Source organism: Chionomys nivalis, chromosome 10 (assembly GCF_950005125.1).
Source record: "Chionomys nivalis chromosome 10, mChiNiv1.1, whole genome shotgun sequence".
NCBI classification, from domain to species: domain Eukaryota; kingdom Metazoa; phylum Chordata; class Mammalia; order Rodentia; family Cricetidae; genus Chionomys; species Chionomys nivalis.
The window spans coordinates 23,360,614-23,377,556 of NC_080095.1; the positions used below are offsets into that span (position 1 = coordinate 23,360,614).

Genomic DNA, 16,943 nt, shown 5'->3' on the forward strand with positions numbered 1-16,943 from the left:
GCTCATGGAAACAGAGGAGCCTCCAGTCACCGCCTTCAAGGCTACAGCTGGTCCGTTTCACCAACAATCACCTCCAACAATTTCCTACAAGTGAAGCTTTTCTTTTGTCTCTTGGACTTCATATCCTTTGGGCCCAGCATCCCCAGCTCTCCACCTTAACTAAGCAGCTTGTGCCTTCATTCCTCAGATGCAGGTCCTTCAGCCTCCAGCCTTTGTACCTTGTCCTTTTTTTGTGTTCAGTGCCCTGATTTCCTGTTTTTTGTTTTGCTTTGTTTTTCTGACAAGCAACTAAATGGTTTGAGCCATTATCTTTGATCCTTGCTTAAAAAGTCATTGGATCTTTCTGCCTCACTCATGGGAAACAAGCCAACACAGATATAATCCCGTGGGTAGATATCACAGTATCAGGATGGTCCATCTTCTTTTTCTTAGACACCGGATGCCATCAGTCTTGAGGGACTTTTGGGGACCCACCTCTCCTTCTTGTCTCCCTATTGTTGGGGTAGGGGAACAACCTTAGCTACTTCAGTAGACCCCTCTCTCTCCCCTAGGCTGCTTTGTGTTCTCCTGTTTCTACTAATCATATTGCACTTCATCAATTTCCTCTCTCTAATCAAACCAGTTAGGTGTAGGTGTTGTTACAGGACCACCAACCATCAGCCACAGGGCTGGAGGCACAAAGTCTCTCAAACATGCCCAGGTGTTCCCGGAAGTGGATTTGAATCCCCCTCAAACAGCATCTGGCCAGGTCCAAGAGACACTGGATGGTTCCACAGAGCCGGGAGGGCTGTGACACAGCCAGCTGCTCCAGGATGTGGCCAGCTCCTCAACTTTCTCAGGTTCCCCTAAGATTCCCAAGTCAGCTAGATGTAGTCTTGAGAAGTCACTGCTCCCATCCCTGTCCCACCTGATATTTCCTTTCATTTCCCCATTTTTCATAATAAGCAAAATGTAGGAATGTTAACGTTCAGGCATTAAACCAGCCTGCCTCATGTCATGCAGCAAGACGCACCTGTCAGTACTCAGGCAAGGGCCTAGCCAGCCTATGGCCGTGTGTCACTACATCATGTGCTGTGTGGCTGCTGTAAGGTTCTGGACACATGCGCCAATACCACTTTAAAGCATGGGACAAAACCGGTCTCGCTGAACATAATGGACAATGAGGACTACTGAGAACTGAAGAACAATGGCAATGGGTTCTTGATCCTATTGCACGTAATGGCTTTGTGGGAGCCCAGGTAGTTTGGATGCTCACCTTAATAGACCTGGATGGAGGTGGGTGGTCCTTGGACCTCCCACAGGGCAGAGAAACCTGCTTGCTCTTTGGGCTGAGGAGGAAGGAAGACTTGATTGGGGGAGGGGGAGGGAATGGGAGGTGGTGGCGGGGAAGAGGCAGAAATCTTTAATAATTAAATAAATTAATTAATAAAAAAATGTAATTTTAAAAAGCAGTGTGAGAAAGAAAGACACCATGGGGCAGAGCTCAGGTGTGTGGGGGATTTATTGGGGGGAAGTGATTGGGGATGTAAAAAGGGGGGAAGGGGACGACCAGCCTCTGGAGACAGGAGCAGTAGAAGAGAAAAGAGGGGCAGAGAAGGAAACACACACGGGGGGGGGGGGGCAAGACCCTTTTCAAAGGAAACTACCTCACAGGAGGTGCTCTTAGTGGCTGAGGATGTGTACCCAGGTCAGGCCAGTACAGATGCCCAAATACTAACAGGTGTACTGGGGAAAGGAGCTGGTCAGACCAACCAGCTCCAGGCAGCTGCAGGAGCGAGTGCTCCAACACTGTGCGGGATGTGGGCAGGACCAGGAGACCCTGCAAGGGACAGGGGTTGGCAGAGAGTGAAAGAGGAAAAGGGTGAGGCAGGAACTGAACACCAAGTAGTTGCAGATGCAGGAAATTGACTCAGGGTGGTTGTTTCCCTTCTAAGTCCTGGGCATGAGGGAACATGGTTGACCTCTAAGTGTGCATCCTCCCATAAAGGCTGAGGAACATAAAGGCAGACATAACCAGAGCCTTGATAGGAACTGAGTCTACCTGCCAGGGCCCAAGCTTTGGGCATAGGCACATAGAGGAGAGGCAGCAGGGAGGGGCCACAAAGACAGAGTTCAGGCTCAGGAGCATGAGCTAGTGCTGCCAAGAGGATGGGAACCTGACACTGTCTGTCCTCAGAACCCTGCGCTTGGTCGAGCCATACAGTTAGTCGCTGCCACTGTCCAATCCAGGCACACCACAGCCAATCAGAGCATGGAGGCCAAAATGCACGTAGAGACCCACATACAGGCTTAATCCCTGGCTCCCAGGAAGAAGCCTCACCACTTGGGAAGTTCTAGTTTTCCTTGGGATTTGTGACTTTGGCCATAAAGAGTGAAGACTGAGTATCTGTGTCAAAGATTATCATCAGGAACGGCCTGTCAAAATGCACTTCCAGAGGTTCCAAAATCAGAGCCGATCCCATCAACATCATTCCCGTGGCAGCCGCTGCTTCTGTTCCTATCTCAGCCACGTCCAGCACAGCCTTATGGACCACCTGTGGGAGAAAGACATGACTCACTGGAGACCAGGGAGGGCAGGAGAGGAGATTCCTGGAGCAAGCATTGACTGCTGGCCTCAGACACTGGTGAGCTTGTTTGTTCCTGCCATGAGCTCTACCCCTGGGGTTTCCAAGTCTCTGCTCAGGGTGTGAGATGAGGCACACCCTAGGAATGCTCAGTCTTTGAGAATCTGTGTTGTCCTAAACCCAGCACTATCTGAAGGATGGGAGTAGGCATGTTGGTTCTTATTCCACAGGCAGCTTCTCAGGAGACCCACAGGGAACAGATGGGCACTGGCAGTCAGTGCAGACTTCAGCCCCCCTCTTGCTCCAGTCTCCTTAGGACATACAATAACAATACACATGGCGTGGCTTCTCTTTCCCAGAACGCCATGAACTGCTGCTACAGATTTCCACCCAGCACTCAAGAGCAGCCAATGGACAGAACATAAGGCATTGCCAGGCTGTGCATCTGGGAATGTAGTGTGAGGTTCTAAGGCATCTTATCCCCTATTCTTAAGTTTTTCATCACAATTACCAGTCAATCCTTGCTGTTTCCTTTATTGTGGCTATTCTCTGTGTTAGTCAAGAAGTAGCAGGCCAGCTCTGCAGTGAAGAAGCTGAGGCTGTTTTCATTCTTCTACAGGTTGACAACCAGTTATGCCAGAACCATTCGTTAAAGAATGAAAATAGATTCATATCTATCACCATGCACAAAACTCAGTTCCAAATGGATTAAAGACCTCAATATAAATCCAACCACACTGAACCTGATAGAAGAGAAAGTGGGAAGCAACCTGCAATACATGGGCACAGGAGACCACTTTCTACATATAACCCAAGTAGCACAGACAATAAGAGCAACAATGAATAAATAGGACTTTCTGAAACTGAGAAGCTTATGTAAAGCAAAGGGAAGAGTCATTAAAACAAAACAAAACAAAACAAAAAAGGCAACCTACTGACTCAGAGGGTCACCCCACATCAAACAAAGGTCTGATCTCCAAAATATATAAAGAACTCAAGAAACTAGACATTAAAATTCTAAATAACCCAATTAAAATATGGGGTGAGAGAATTCTCAACAGAAGAATTTCAAATCACCAAAAGATACTTATGGACATGTTCAACTTCCTTAGCTATCAGGGAAATGCGAATCAAAACAACTTACACCTGTCAGAATGGCTAAAATCATAAACACCAATGATAGCTTATGCTGGAGAGGATGTGGAGTAAGGGGAACACTCATCCATTGCTGGTGGGAATGCAAACTTGTACAACCACTTTAGAAATCAGTGTGGCGGTTTCTCAGAAAACTGGGAGCCAATCTACCTCAGGATCCAGCAATACCAATCTTGGTAATATACCCAAGAGGTGCTCAATCATACTACAAAAGCATTTGTTTAACTATGTTCATAGCAACATTATTTGCAATAGCCAGAACCTGGAAACAACCTAGATGCCCCTCAGTAGAAAAATGGATAAAGAAAGTTTGGCGCATCTACATATTAGAGTACTACTCAGCGGTAAAAAACAATGACATCTTTAATTTTTTAAAAAGAGGGAGACTGGAGAGATGGCTCAGAGGTTAAGAGCAGTGACTGTTCTTTCAGAGGTCCTAAGTTCAATTCCCAGCAACTACATGGTGGCTCACAGTCATCTGTAATGAGATCTGGAGCCCTCTTCTGGTCAGCAAGCATACAGACAGACAGAACGCTGTATAAATAATAAATAAATCTTTAAAAATAAAGGGGGAAGTGGTACAGGAGAATTGTCTGTATTCTGTCAATCATGTTTTTAATAAACACTGATTGGCCAGGCAGGAAATATAGGCAGGTCAACTAAACAGGAAGTAGAGGTGGGGTGATGAGAACAGGAGAGTTCTGGGAAGGAGGAAGCCTATTCCTCCAGAGTTCTGCTCAGATCACCGAAGAAGCAAGATGTGACCTGCCCTGCTAAAAAAGGTACTGAGCCATGTGGCTAATACAGATAAGAATAATGGGCTATATAAGTTATAAGAGTAAATAAGAAGCATGAGCTAATGGCCCAATCAGTTTATAACCTAATGTAGACTCTCTGTGTGATTTCATTGGGGCTGAATGACTATGGGAATGAGGCAGGATAGAAACCCTGACAAGCAGGCCATCATGTTACAGTTCACGATTCTAGAGAAGTTTATTTAGAGAAGCTTATAAGGTGAACCCAAAGAAAAACATATATAGATCCTCCTGGAAATTGGAAGCAGACAAGATCGCTGGGCAAAAGTTGGGAGCATGGGGGTGGGGTGGGATGGGGGGAAGGAGAGAGGGGTAGAGAAAAAGGAGAAGGGGAGGGTTGGGGAGAGCTTGGGGGAGTGGGATGGTTGAGATGGAGGAAGGAGGGATATGGGAACAGGGAAGAAGATATCTTAATTAAGGGAGCCATTTTGGGGTTGGGAAGAGGCTATGCTCTAGAGGGGTTCTCAGGAGTCCACAGTGATGTCCCCAGCTCGGACCTTGGGCAGTGGAAGAGAGGGTGCCTGAACTGGCCTTGTCCCTTAATCAGACCGAAGACTATCTTGAATATCACCATAGAACCTTCATCTAGCGATGGATGGAGATAGAGACAGAGACCCACATCTGAGCACTGGACTGAGCTGAGCTCCCAAGGTTCTGTTGAAGAGCGGAAGAAGGGAGAATATGACCAAGGAAGTCAGGACTGAGAGGGGTTGGTCCACCCACTGAGGCAGTGTTCCTGAGCTAATGGGAGCTCACCAAATCCAGCTGGACTGGGACTGAACAAGTATGGGATCAAACTGGACCCTATGTATGTGACAATTGGGGCAGACTGAGAAGCCAATAATAATGGAACTGGGATTTGTCTCTACTGCATGTACTGGCTTTTGGGGATCTTAGTATATTTGGATGGACACCTTCCTAGGCCTGGATGGGAGAGGGAGAGTCTTGAACTTCCCACAGGGCAGGGTACCGTGCCCTCTCTTAGGACTGGAGGGGGAGGAAAAGAGGGAGAGTGGGGGAGTAGGAGGGAAATGGGAGGAGGGGAGGAAGTAGAAATTTTGAATGGTATTATTTATACACCAATAAAAATTAAATTAAAATTAAATAAATAAAAAATTCTTCCCACAAAAAAAAAAAAAAGAAGCAGAGACTAGATTGGGGGAGGCATCTGCACTACAGCACTGGCTGTGTCCAGGAATGCTCCAAGACCAAGCACAGGCTCTTCCCTGCCCTGGGCTTCAGGGTGAGGTTTTTTTTCTTTTTTCAGAGAATAGAGGAGGTACTGGCTACATGGTACCCAGCAGGAGTATCTAGGTTGTAATCATCTCTCTGAGCATGTGGGAATCTCTTAAATATAGGCTTTCACACACATTTGCCATCCCCCACACACATAGCCTCATCTATATTCAGGCACCAATGAGAACCACCCAGTGTGTCTTGGCTTACCCGAGAGACTCTCAGGTCCTTGGTCCCTGTGATCCTAGACAGGTCAGCCCGTATGGAGAAGAGTTCTCTGATGCCCAGCTGTTGAAGGATGCCCTCCAGGCTGTAGTTACTGGAGATGGAGAACTTGGGCATGTAGAGCTCATCAATTATGCTGAGAATGGAAAGAGAAATGTAAGAGTCACTGAACTGTGTGTTCCCCTCAAACCACACTGTAGCTGGGGCAGCTCTCCACAGACGGCCCTCTCACTGGAGAGAAATCTTCTTCCCATCCCTGTCTACATCCCATGATTTTGTTTTTCTATTGTGTTAATTACCCATGAGTTCTGGAGAGGCAATGGGGCTTGGTACCAGCTGTTCCCTCACTGAATATGCTTTGTTCTCAGATCCGCAAAATGCAGTCCTTCCCCTGTCATGTGGACTCAGACGTCATTTAATGATCCACCTATTTAAAAATGCACACCCACCTGACTCTAGATTTCTCTATTTTTGGATATTCCCCTTCTTATTTTCACCCCTTGTCACCTTTTAACAAATTGAACCATGACTAGATGCATTTCCACATCCCCACTCTCTCATTCTCAATTTCAAGGTGAGTACACAAGGCTAAGAATCTTAGTGCTTTAGTCTCTGATATACTCTCTGGGTATAAATCAGAGCAGAGCACACAGGAGGTCTTCCCATCATCATTTCGTGATGATGAATGAATGAGTGATGAGGGGATGCGATGGCTGCACAGGGCAGAGCTGATTCTCAGAGCTGATCTTCTCTCACCCTCACTCCCTCTGCCTTCCCACACCCATGCAAGATTCCTTGTAATTACAGCCTGGAAGACACGTAGGAAAATCGGTGCCTGCTCTAGCTGATGTCATCTTGTGAGCAACAAAAGAATGACATTAAAATCAGGCCCCAAACTATCAAGTCAGCAGAGAAAATTTTTCCTCCTCTCCACCTGTCTCTGCTGACTCTCTAATCCTCACAATGGGTATTAGTGAGACTCTGAAGTTCAGGGACACTGGGCCTTAGGCCATAGCAAGATGCAGAGCCAGGCCAGCTCTGGTTCCAGTAGAAACGCACCTGGGCTTCAGAGAGTCCCTCCACTTCCTCAGGGTCTCTGGCTGCAGGCTGGCTTCCACCTGCTGCATCCGGCCTTGATCAGGGAGGATGAACAGGGCGCTGGCATTGCCTGTGTACTTCAGTTCCACCACACTGCAGGACAGCTTCTCATCCCGGAAGTAGGGTGTGCTCAGAAATTTAAGTTTCATCATGGGCACCTCCACAGTCGTCTCGTTGTCCAAGTAGAAGTCAGACGCAAATGTGGAATCAGGGTCAAAGGGCGTCCTCCATTTCCCTAAATGTGGACCAGATCAATTGTAACATCAGCAGAGAGACTCCACCTCCACCCTATTTTTGCCCTGTTCCTAAGTCTTGACAGTAATCAGTCCATATTCAGCCACAGAGTGTCCCTTTCAGGTTGTTTAATCTAGATTAGTAAAAAGCTTGGTAGATGCAGAACTAGGAATGAGAAGTGATCCACAGGCTTAGTGTGGAAAGGGATCTCATAACCAAAGCTTCCCTATGTGAGATGTCTAAGAAACAGGCAGGGATCTGAGGCTGGGTTGTGTCATAGACACGTGAGATTGAAAATGATGAGATTGGAGCCTGCAGAGATGAGGACCACCTCTCCTTAGGAGGAATCATGTCTAGAAGGTAGTCACTTTGGGACAGGTTTTAGGGAAACAGGACAAGAGAGACCGTGTTCTCCAAAATCCTGATCTGTTGATGGTGCCCTTCTGCATGAACCCCCTTAATGGAAGTCAGTGCCCAGAACCATGAGTGGGTTTAGACTGAAGATTGTGAGATCTGCAAATTCTCGGTGTTGCATTACCACAACCCCATACTCAGATAGTGAAGACATAGGCAAGGAGTCCTCTTCTCCCATGTGGGCTACATGCATATCCATGAATCAAAATTATACTACTCAGATTGTCCCCATATTCCAAGTACATATCTGCATTACAGCCTAGAAGACTTGATACTGTGACAGTTTCTTGGGCTCAGGATCCAGCAGCATAAGTACACATCCCCACCTCACAGTCAAGTGGCCTTGGAGCAGGAGTCCTGTGGCCAGCAGAGAGCCATGCCCTGTAGCCTCATCCTTCACCCATCCCTCTGATTCCCTCCCTTCAGAATGCAGGAGCTCTGGGATCAGCCTGGACTCCCATCCTCTACCTTCCTCTGTCCCCAGCCTATTGGTTTTATGTCTATGGACTCAGATCCTCAGCTCCTCTGCCCTGACTATCCAGAGTCCAGGGTTCCAAACCCACCACAGGTCTCATCAGTATTTTCATTGGAACTCATCCTGTGGGGCCGTTACCCCGCTCCTTGGTCTATCACACAGGGTTTTGTGGATGTGGAGTCTGGATGTCTCTCCAATAAACTCTTACCCTAAAGTAATTCCAGCCTAGTGTCCCAACTCTCAACCCCAGATTCATTTCCTAGGAGGGTGTCTTCAGCACTGTGACCCCGCAGGATGCCTGGGCTCCTAATTTTACAAACTAAATTTCCATGAGCTAGTCAGACACTAAATACAGACCACTGGCTGGCTGACACTTCCCTCTCACGAATGGCTTTCCTCAGTCCTTGCTTTTCCATGTCCAACATGACAGAAAAGGCTCAGAGGAGAGGTCCAGCAGAGAAAGTCCCCACGGGTCACTTAGATAATTGTCAGCCAAACTGCTTTCCCCTCAAGGCTGAGATGGCCAGGCTCCTTAGGTCAGGAAGTCCCCAGAGCACCTGGATCCTTCTAGAGAAGAAGGTTCTCTGGCCTACAGACTCTGTTGGAGCACATTAGACATGCTGGAGTGGGCGGAGAGAGGGCCCCCTTCAGTGGTAGTTTGAATGCTATGGCCCCCACAGGCTCATAGGGAGTGACACTATTTGGACACGCGGCTCTTTTAGAGCAGGTGCAGTCTTGTGGAGGAACTGTGACGCAGGCTTTGAGGTCTCATAAGTGCTCAAGGTACTGCCCAGAGTGCCCGATCACTTTCTTTTGGCTGCAAGATGTAAGACGCTCAGACACTGCTCCAGCACCATGTCTGCCTGCACACTCCCATGTTCTGCCATGATAATAATGGTCTGAGTGCATGAGTGTTCTCCTTTATAGAAGTTACTGTAGATATGTGGTCTACAGTAGAACACTGACTAAGACACCGTCTCTGCAGGGAGAAGCCCTGACTTCTGCACACTCACAACTGGACATGTGGTCTATGTATTCTGCTACTCAGTAATTTTATATCACAGTGAAATTTAGCTGTCTCAGACTGAATACTGAAAAGGTATCCTGTGGTTTATGTACCTGGAATCACACCTATATCAAAAAATTAAATTCCAAAATAAGGGCTGCTAGTAATAAGAAGTTAGGCACCCGTGTTCTTAAGGCCATGAGCCTTTCCTTTCCAGTGCTCAGTGTAAGAACACAAGGTGCACAGTCAACACCCTCTCCAAACACCCCCAAAACAGAGCCCATCCTCACCTTTAAAGTAGATGTAGTTCACCAACACCATTAATATGCTCTCATCTAGGTCCGAGATCAGTTCCTTGATCTTCCCCTGGGTCTGATTCCTCACATAGTCATTGATGAGCTTTTTGGCCTCATGAGGCTGCTGGAAGTTGACACTTGAGGCCTCTGCCTGGTACAGCGCCCTCGCCTTCTCCTTGAACTCTGCCAGGATCTGCAGTTGCTTTTCAACAAACATGGTGCTGCCTATGCTGATCTGCAGCTCCTCATTTGGCTGACTGAGCATGAGGAGGAGCTGCCCAAAGCCCCGGTGGATGTCTGCCTCAGGGGTCTCTGTGAGATTGAACTTGAGACCTTCTAGAACCTCTTGCAGTGTGTTGTTGCTTGCTCCCAGGGACAGGACGGCCAAGGCAGCTGAGATGCTGAGTGGGGAGAAGACAATGTTTTTATCTGGATTCTTCAAAACCAGCTCCTTGTAGACGCTGAAGGCGAAGTCAGTATTGGTCGAGGCCAGTGCTAGATTGTCCACTCCTGCCCCACTATTTTTTTCTTCTTGGACTGTGGTTCCTATTGTACCATCTGGTTGGCAGAGAACAGCAGGGCAGAACCCAGCAATCAAAAGTACAAGAGCTATAAGGATGGCCATCATCTCTCTTCTCCTGCTGAAAAGAAAGATCTTTAGAGTCTGGGAGGTCCTGATTGTATCCTGATCATCTCCTAGTCCTCCTTCCTGGCCTGAATTATATCCCTGTTCTGCTGCTTCTTTCTGGATTTGGGGCCATCCATAGGAGATCCTCTGGCCACTCAAATGGCAGCACCAGATCCCATGCACCCTGTTACCCCTGGATAAAGTATGTGTAGTAGTCAATTTTCTAATAGAGAGTCAGGATCCATAGATATGAAGGGACATGCCATGGTAACAAAGGAAGGAAGACAAGGACCTGGAGATGGGCAAAAGCCTTGTGTAATCTTAGATTCTCCTTTTCATAAGGACTCATAAGAAATCAAGGAATACTCTGCACTTGTGCCCCATCCCACAGCACCAATTTCTAGTCAGTTCTTAGTGAGGGATCCTTGAATTAGATCAGTAGCAAATGGCCCTCCCCAACCTCCAAATGATATGTCCGTGACGTTTCACTGTCCTGGGCTACATCTGATTCATGTTTCAGGGCATGGGGTGGGCTAATTGAGAGGAAGTCAGGCAGATATCTGTTGCAGTGACCTTGCCTTGCCACCCTTCAGAACAGACATTAGGACTAATAGGATTTGGTTCTTTCAGTCCAGCCAGAATTCCACATGGTGGTTTGTATCTCAGCTTGTATGGCCTCCTAGGAGGTAGAAAAAGGAATGGCTTCCCAGTCTCTGACCCCTGGACCATATTTCATTTCGACTGTCAGGATGGCTGTGTGTTAACAAGCAAATGGATGGACATCTCTGTGTAGCCTGGTGAGTGGCCCAGGACATGTTATTAGTGAAAGTGTCAGGCTTATTAAGGTAACTGGGAGCATTTGTAGGGAATGTTCAGAGGGCCATCTCCTCCGTACACCCATGGAGTAGGAGCGGCAAGCATCCTAAAATATCACATTTGAAAGCTTGTGATCATGGTAAACATTGGTGCCCAACTTTAGCCTCTGTCTCCTCTATAGATGAGTTCAGAAGAGAACTAGAGACTCTAGAGGAAAGGATGATGGCAGAGACGGAGAGCAAGGAGAGAAGACAAGATGGGGAGACGAAGTAGGAGTGAGAAAGTGGAGTGAAGAGGGGGCAGGAGAAGAGGTGCAGGAGGGAGGGGTTAGATGAGGGAGCCAAGGGAGAGACGGAGGGGAGAGAAGACTAGAAGAACATAGGAGAGGAATGTAGGAAGCAGGCGAGGGAGGTGTTGGAGCTGAGCCACATGTCCCCAGGGCTGTCACATGACTGCAGAGGGGTCAGGGTCTTCAGCTGCCTCTACCCTGTGTTTCCTGTCAGACTGATGCATCCATTTCTTTGAAAAAGCATTCAACTGTATTTTACCTCAGAATTATTTCCACAGAAAACCTGCTAGTCTTTCTGTGCAGGAGACTTGGCTGTGTGGCTAAGCTGCTGTCTTCTTTTCCTGGCTATGAAAGGATGGAGCTCCTCTTCTGGGCCATGAGTGCTTCTGGGGAATTGGGGTTCCCGATACCAAGGCATCTCCTGTCAGCTACAAGCATAGCAGAACTGCCACCTCCCACAGGGGTACTCTGCAGCATTCCTGTCTCCCACAGCTATGACAGCAGCACCTAGTCAATATAAGGTCTCAATACTTTCTCCCTGTGGAGGGTGGGAAGGAGCAGGCTCCATTCAGTCTCCAGGAGCAGAGCCCATGACACCCGCATCTTCCATAGACAGGAAGACTTAGACCAATAAGATTTATGTGCACCCAGAAATGTCCCCTGACTCCAACCCAGTACCCCAGGAAAACTCCTCACCCCTCTTCCAAACCAAGATCCCCGGTCACTGCCAGTACTGCAGTCCTGGAAAAGCACCTTCCACTGTCCCCAGAGAGAAGGAATCATGGGTATTACCTGCAGAGCTGCCAGTGTCTGTGACAGCAGAGTCCAGTGTTTGGGGTTACTTCTCTCCTGTGGTGCCATTCTCTGATGCACACTCAGGTCTATTTATCCCCACCAGGGACACCTCCCACCTCTTAGGAAATGCTGGCTTGTACAAGGTGTGCTCTGTGATCTGACCGGAAGCTGGCAGGCAGGATGATTTCTGTTAACATGAATTTAGAAACTCTTGCTAACAGAAACACCTATCACTGTGTTCCAATCAATAAGCTAGCTCTAGCTGGATTTCAAGGTCACGGCTTCTTTTTCTGCAATGGTTCAAAGTTCAGTGTGGAGATGGGGAGTAAACAGAGGTTAAAAACAAAAGACCAACTCTGTTCCATCTGTGTAACTGTCCTGTCTGGCAACAATGGACGTATTCTCAACAGACACTCACTCAGCCCTCTTTGACATTAGACATATTGAAGAAAAGCTGCCTTGTCTGGAAGTGAATGGAAATCCCTGAAAGGATTCTGTGTCTGCAGAGCCTGGCTGGATGATCTTAATTTCAGTACTGGGAAGAGATGGGAACATTGCAGGACCAGAGGCTAATTACTTTCTCCTGGGCTAAGTGCTGCCTCTCTGGAACTGCCATGTTTGTCTCCCTCCACGTCATAACTCAACCCCGTGACAATAGATTCTATTAACTTATAGACATCTTACAAAAACTAAAAATGCCAGCAGATAGCATCTTCAGCCAGCAGAGAAGCTCCCCAACTTGATGCAGCTGCCTCTCTTAGGTTTCCACCTCTGCATCTCAAACTTGCTTTGACTTGTGACTTTCTTTGTGTAGTTACACTATAACGTTTTCATGAGTCTGCTTCCACACTGAGACATGGAATTTGGGTAGCCTACATCTGTGCTCTGATCACTCGCATTAAGAATGGCTTCAGGATAAATATTTCTTGAGAATTGCAACTTAGTCTTAGTCTCTTGAGGATGACCAGTGTATGTTATGGGTCAACAGTGTGGATAGAGACTCAGCCACCAGAGTTAGATCCAAAGATGAAATTCCCCAAATGAAGGGGCTGGTCCTAACATGAAGGATTTTGCCTGGACAAACAGAGTCCTAAAGGCAGGTCTCTGCTTACCAGAGATTATCTATGGCAAACTTATGCTTTCCTGAGTTCATCCTAAACTTCCTACAAATGTGAGCTATCTTAGCAAGGGTGCCGAGTTAACCCTCAATCCAGACAGTCTGAATCAGCTCAAAGTTTCCTACCCTGATGTCCTATAAAAGTTGCTTTCTTTTCTGATATTTTGCTTCTTCTCCTTGCTCCCCAAGAGAAAGACTTGACAATTTGATCCCTAATAAATCTTTCTACTTCCGAAGTGGTCTAATTTGGTAATTTTTACTTTTACTGTCTCCTTGCTTCTATTTGGTGCTCAAACCAGGGAAAAACACTGGAGCAGCAGCGGTGTGGCCTGGTGTCCCCTGTAGTGGAAGCATGAGCAGTGAGGTGTGACTGGGAGTCCCTGCTGGGGAGGAGTGGTAGAAGCCATTTCCAAAAACTATATTGAAAAGTTCCTCTGGAAAAGATTACCTGAGTCCCAGCCAGCTTCTGGTGTTATTTCTCTGCATGTGATACTCAGTCACATTAATGACCTACAGAGCCACAGAAGCACCTGCACCTAGAAGAGCAAGCACTGGAGGCTTTTTTCTACCTGCACATAAAGGAGCAATCAGTGGAGTCAAACATACCCCCAACTACACTAAATGGAGAAAGAAAGACCCCCCTAATGCACTGGCTCCACCTGTGTTGATTGGAGGAAGAGATGGGTAGACAACCATGTGAGGATACACTCAACAACATAAAGAATAAGACAGCACCTCCAGAAACTAATGGCTCTACAACAAGAACTAAACATCCCAATACAGATGAAGCATAAATAATATAACTTTATGAAGATGATTGAGGCCCTTAAAAGAGAAAATGAAAAAACCCCTTAATGAAATGGAAGAAAAGACAAACAAAAAAAAATGAAAGAAACAAATAAATCCCTTAAAGAAAACCAAAAAAAAAAAAAAAAGTAATCAAGCAGGTAACGGCAATGGTTCAAGACTTAAAGACTGAAATAGAGGCAATAAAGAAGACACAAATGGAGGGAATTCTGGAAATGGAAAATCTGGGTAAACAGTCAGTATCTACAGACACAAGCATAGACAACAGAATGCAAGAGATGGAAGAGAAAATCTCAAGTGTGGAAGACATGATAGAGATAATAGATTTATCAATCAAAAAATGTTAAATCCAACAAATTCCTAACACGAAATATTCAGAGACACCATGAAAAGACTGAACCTAAGAATAATACGGGTAGAAGAAAGAGAAGATGTACAGCTTGAAGGCACAGAAAATATATTCAACGAAATCATGAGAGACTTTCCCAATCTAAAGAAGTATATGCATATGAAAATACAAGAAGCTTACAGAACGCCAAAGAGACTGAACCAAAAAAAAGTCTTCTTGTCATAGTATAATCAAAACACTAAAGATATAGAATAAAAAAGTATTAAGAAGTACAAACAAAAAAGGTCAAGAAACATAGAAAGGCAGACCTATTAGAATTACACCCAGCTTCTCAATGAAAACAATGAATGCCAGAAGGTTCTGGATAGGCATTATACAGACACTAAGAAACCGTAGATGCCAATCCAGGCTACTGTACCCAACAAAGCTTTCAATCAGTACAGATCAAGAAAACAAGGTATTACATGACAAAACCAGATTTAAGCAACATTTATAAACTAACACATCTCTACAGAAAGCACTAGAAGGAAAACTCCAACCAAAGGAAGTTAGTTACACCCACAAAAACATAAGCAAAAAATAATCCCACAATAGCAAATATCAAAGAAGGGAAACACACACACAATACCACCATCAACAACAAAAATAAAAATAGCAGGAACTAACAATCACCAGTCATTAGTATCTTTTAACATCAATGGGCCAATTTGCTTATAAAAGGACACAGACTAACAGAATGAATATGAAAACAGACTCCATCCTTCTGTGGCATACAAGAAACACACCTCAACTTCAAAGACAGAATTACCTAAGAGTAGAGGGTTGAGAGAAAATTCTCTAGTCAAATGGACCTAAGAAACAAGCTGGTGTAGTTATCTTAATATAACAAAATGAACTTCAAACTAAAGGTAATCAAAAGAGATGAAAAAAGACATTTCATATTCATCACAGGAAAAATCCAATAAGATAAAGTTTTAATTCTAAATATTTATGCCCCAAATAGAAGGGCACACACAATAGAAAAGAAACATTTCTAAAGTTTAAATCACACATCAAGACCCACATAATAATAGTGGGAGACTTCAACACCCCACACTCACCAATGGACAAATCTGCCAAACAGAAATTTAACAGAGAAATAAAGGAACTAAAAGATGTCATGACTCAAGTGGGCTTGAGAAATCTATAGAACATTTCACTCAAACACTCAAAAAATATACCTTCTTCTCAACACCTCGTGGAACCTTCTCTAAAACTGAGCATATACTTGGTAACAAAGCAAACCTCAACAGATAAAAAAAATTGTAATAACCTCCTGTGTCTTATCAGATAACAACGACTTAAAGTTAGAATTCTACAACCCACGAACTTATGAAAACTGAACAACACTCAACTGAATCACCACTGGGTCAAGAAAGAAATTAATAACGAAATTAAAGACTTTCTAAAATTCAATGAAAATGACCACACAAAATATGCAAACTTATGGGACACGATGAAAACACTGCTAAGAGGAAAGTTCCTAACATTAAATGTCCACACAAAGAAGCTGCAGAAATCCCACACTAGCAAATTACCAGAACAACGGAAAGCCCTAGGACAAAAAGAAAGCCAGCTCCTCCAGGGGGGTAGATGGCTGAAAGTAATCAAATTGAGGCCTGAAAACAATAAAATAAAAACAAAGAAAATAATGCAAAGAATCAATGAGACAAAGAATTGGTTCTTCAAAAAAAAAAAAAACCAACAAAATAGACAAACCTTTATCCAAATTAACCAAAAGGCAGAGAGAGAGAATATCCAGATTAACAAAATCAGAAATCAAAAGGGGGCATAACAACAGACACTGAGGAAATCCAGAGAATCATCAGATCATACTTCAAAAATCTGTACTCCACTAAATTGGAAAATTTAAAGGAAATGAACAATTTCCTGGATAAGTATCACATACCAAAATTAAACCAATACCAGATAAGCAGATTAAATAGAGCTATAACCCCTGAGGAAATAGAAACAATCACCAAAAGCCCCCTACACACACACCAAAAAACAACAACAACAACAAAAAACAACCAGGACCAGATGGTTTCAGTGCAGAATTGTATCAGAATTTCAAAGAACTAATATCATTATTTCTCAAATTGTTTCACACAATAGAAACAGAAGGAACATTGTCAAACTCTTTTTATGAGGCTACAGTTACCCTGATACCCAAACCACACAAAGACGCATTAAGAATAAGAGAGAGAATTACAGACCAATTAGCCTCATGAACATTGATACAAAAATACTCAATAAAATATTGACAAACAATACAAGAACACATCAGAAAAATTATCCACCATGATCAAGTAGGCTTCTTCCAAGAGAAGCAAGGATGGTTCAACATACTAAAATTTGTCAAGGTAACCACATAAATAAACTGAAAGCAACACACACACACACAAAATCATCTCATTAGATTCTGCAAAGCCTTTGACAAAATCCAATATCCATTCATGATAAAGGCCTTGAAGAGATCAGGAATACAAAGAACATTCCTAAACATAATAAAGGCAATTTGCAGCAAGCTAATAGCTAACATCTAACTAAATGGAAAGAAACTCAAAGCCATCCCACTAAAATCA

At 44.9% G+C, this 16,943-nt stretch overlaps 1 protein-coding gene across 1 annotated transcript; it reads right to left on the reverse strand.

The window, feature by feature from the left end:
- Positions 1-1,662: 1,662 nt before the first annotated feature.
- Positions 1,663-12,088, reverse strand: LOC130882539 (serine protease inhibitor A3N-like). The gene is made up of 5 exons (XM_057782746.1): positions 12,044-12,088; positions 9,513-10,156; positions 7,055-7,328; positions 5,981-6,131; positions 1,663-2,534 (listed from the first exon to the last, which is right to left on the reverse strand). The coding sequence occupies exons 2-5, from the start codon at positions 10,144-10,146 to the stop codon at positions 2,334-2,336; spliced, it is 1,260 nt and encodes a 419-aa protein (XP_057638729.1). The 5' UTR covers positions 10,147-10,156; positions 12,044-12,088; the 3' UTR covers positions 1,663-2,333.
- Positions 12,089-16,943: the final 4,855 nt, after the last annotated feature.

Coding starts and splice junctions, on each gene's coding strand:
- LOC130882539 (XM_057782746.1), bottom strand. CDS start 10,146: ATGATGGCCATCCTTATAGCTCTTGTACTTTTGATTGCTGGGTTCTGC. Junction 6,132..7,054: donor AGGGACTCTCTGAAGCCCAG/GTGCGTTTCTAC, acceptor TTCCATTCTCAG/CATAATTGATGAGCTCTACA. Junction 2,535..5,980: donor AGGACCTGAGAGTCTCTCGG/GTAAGCCAAGAC, acceptor TTTCTCCCACAG/GTGGTCCATAAGGCTGTGCT.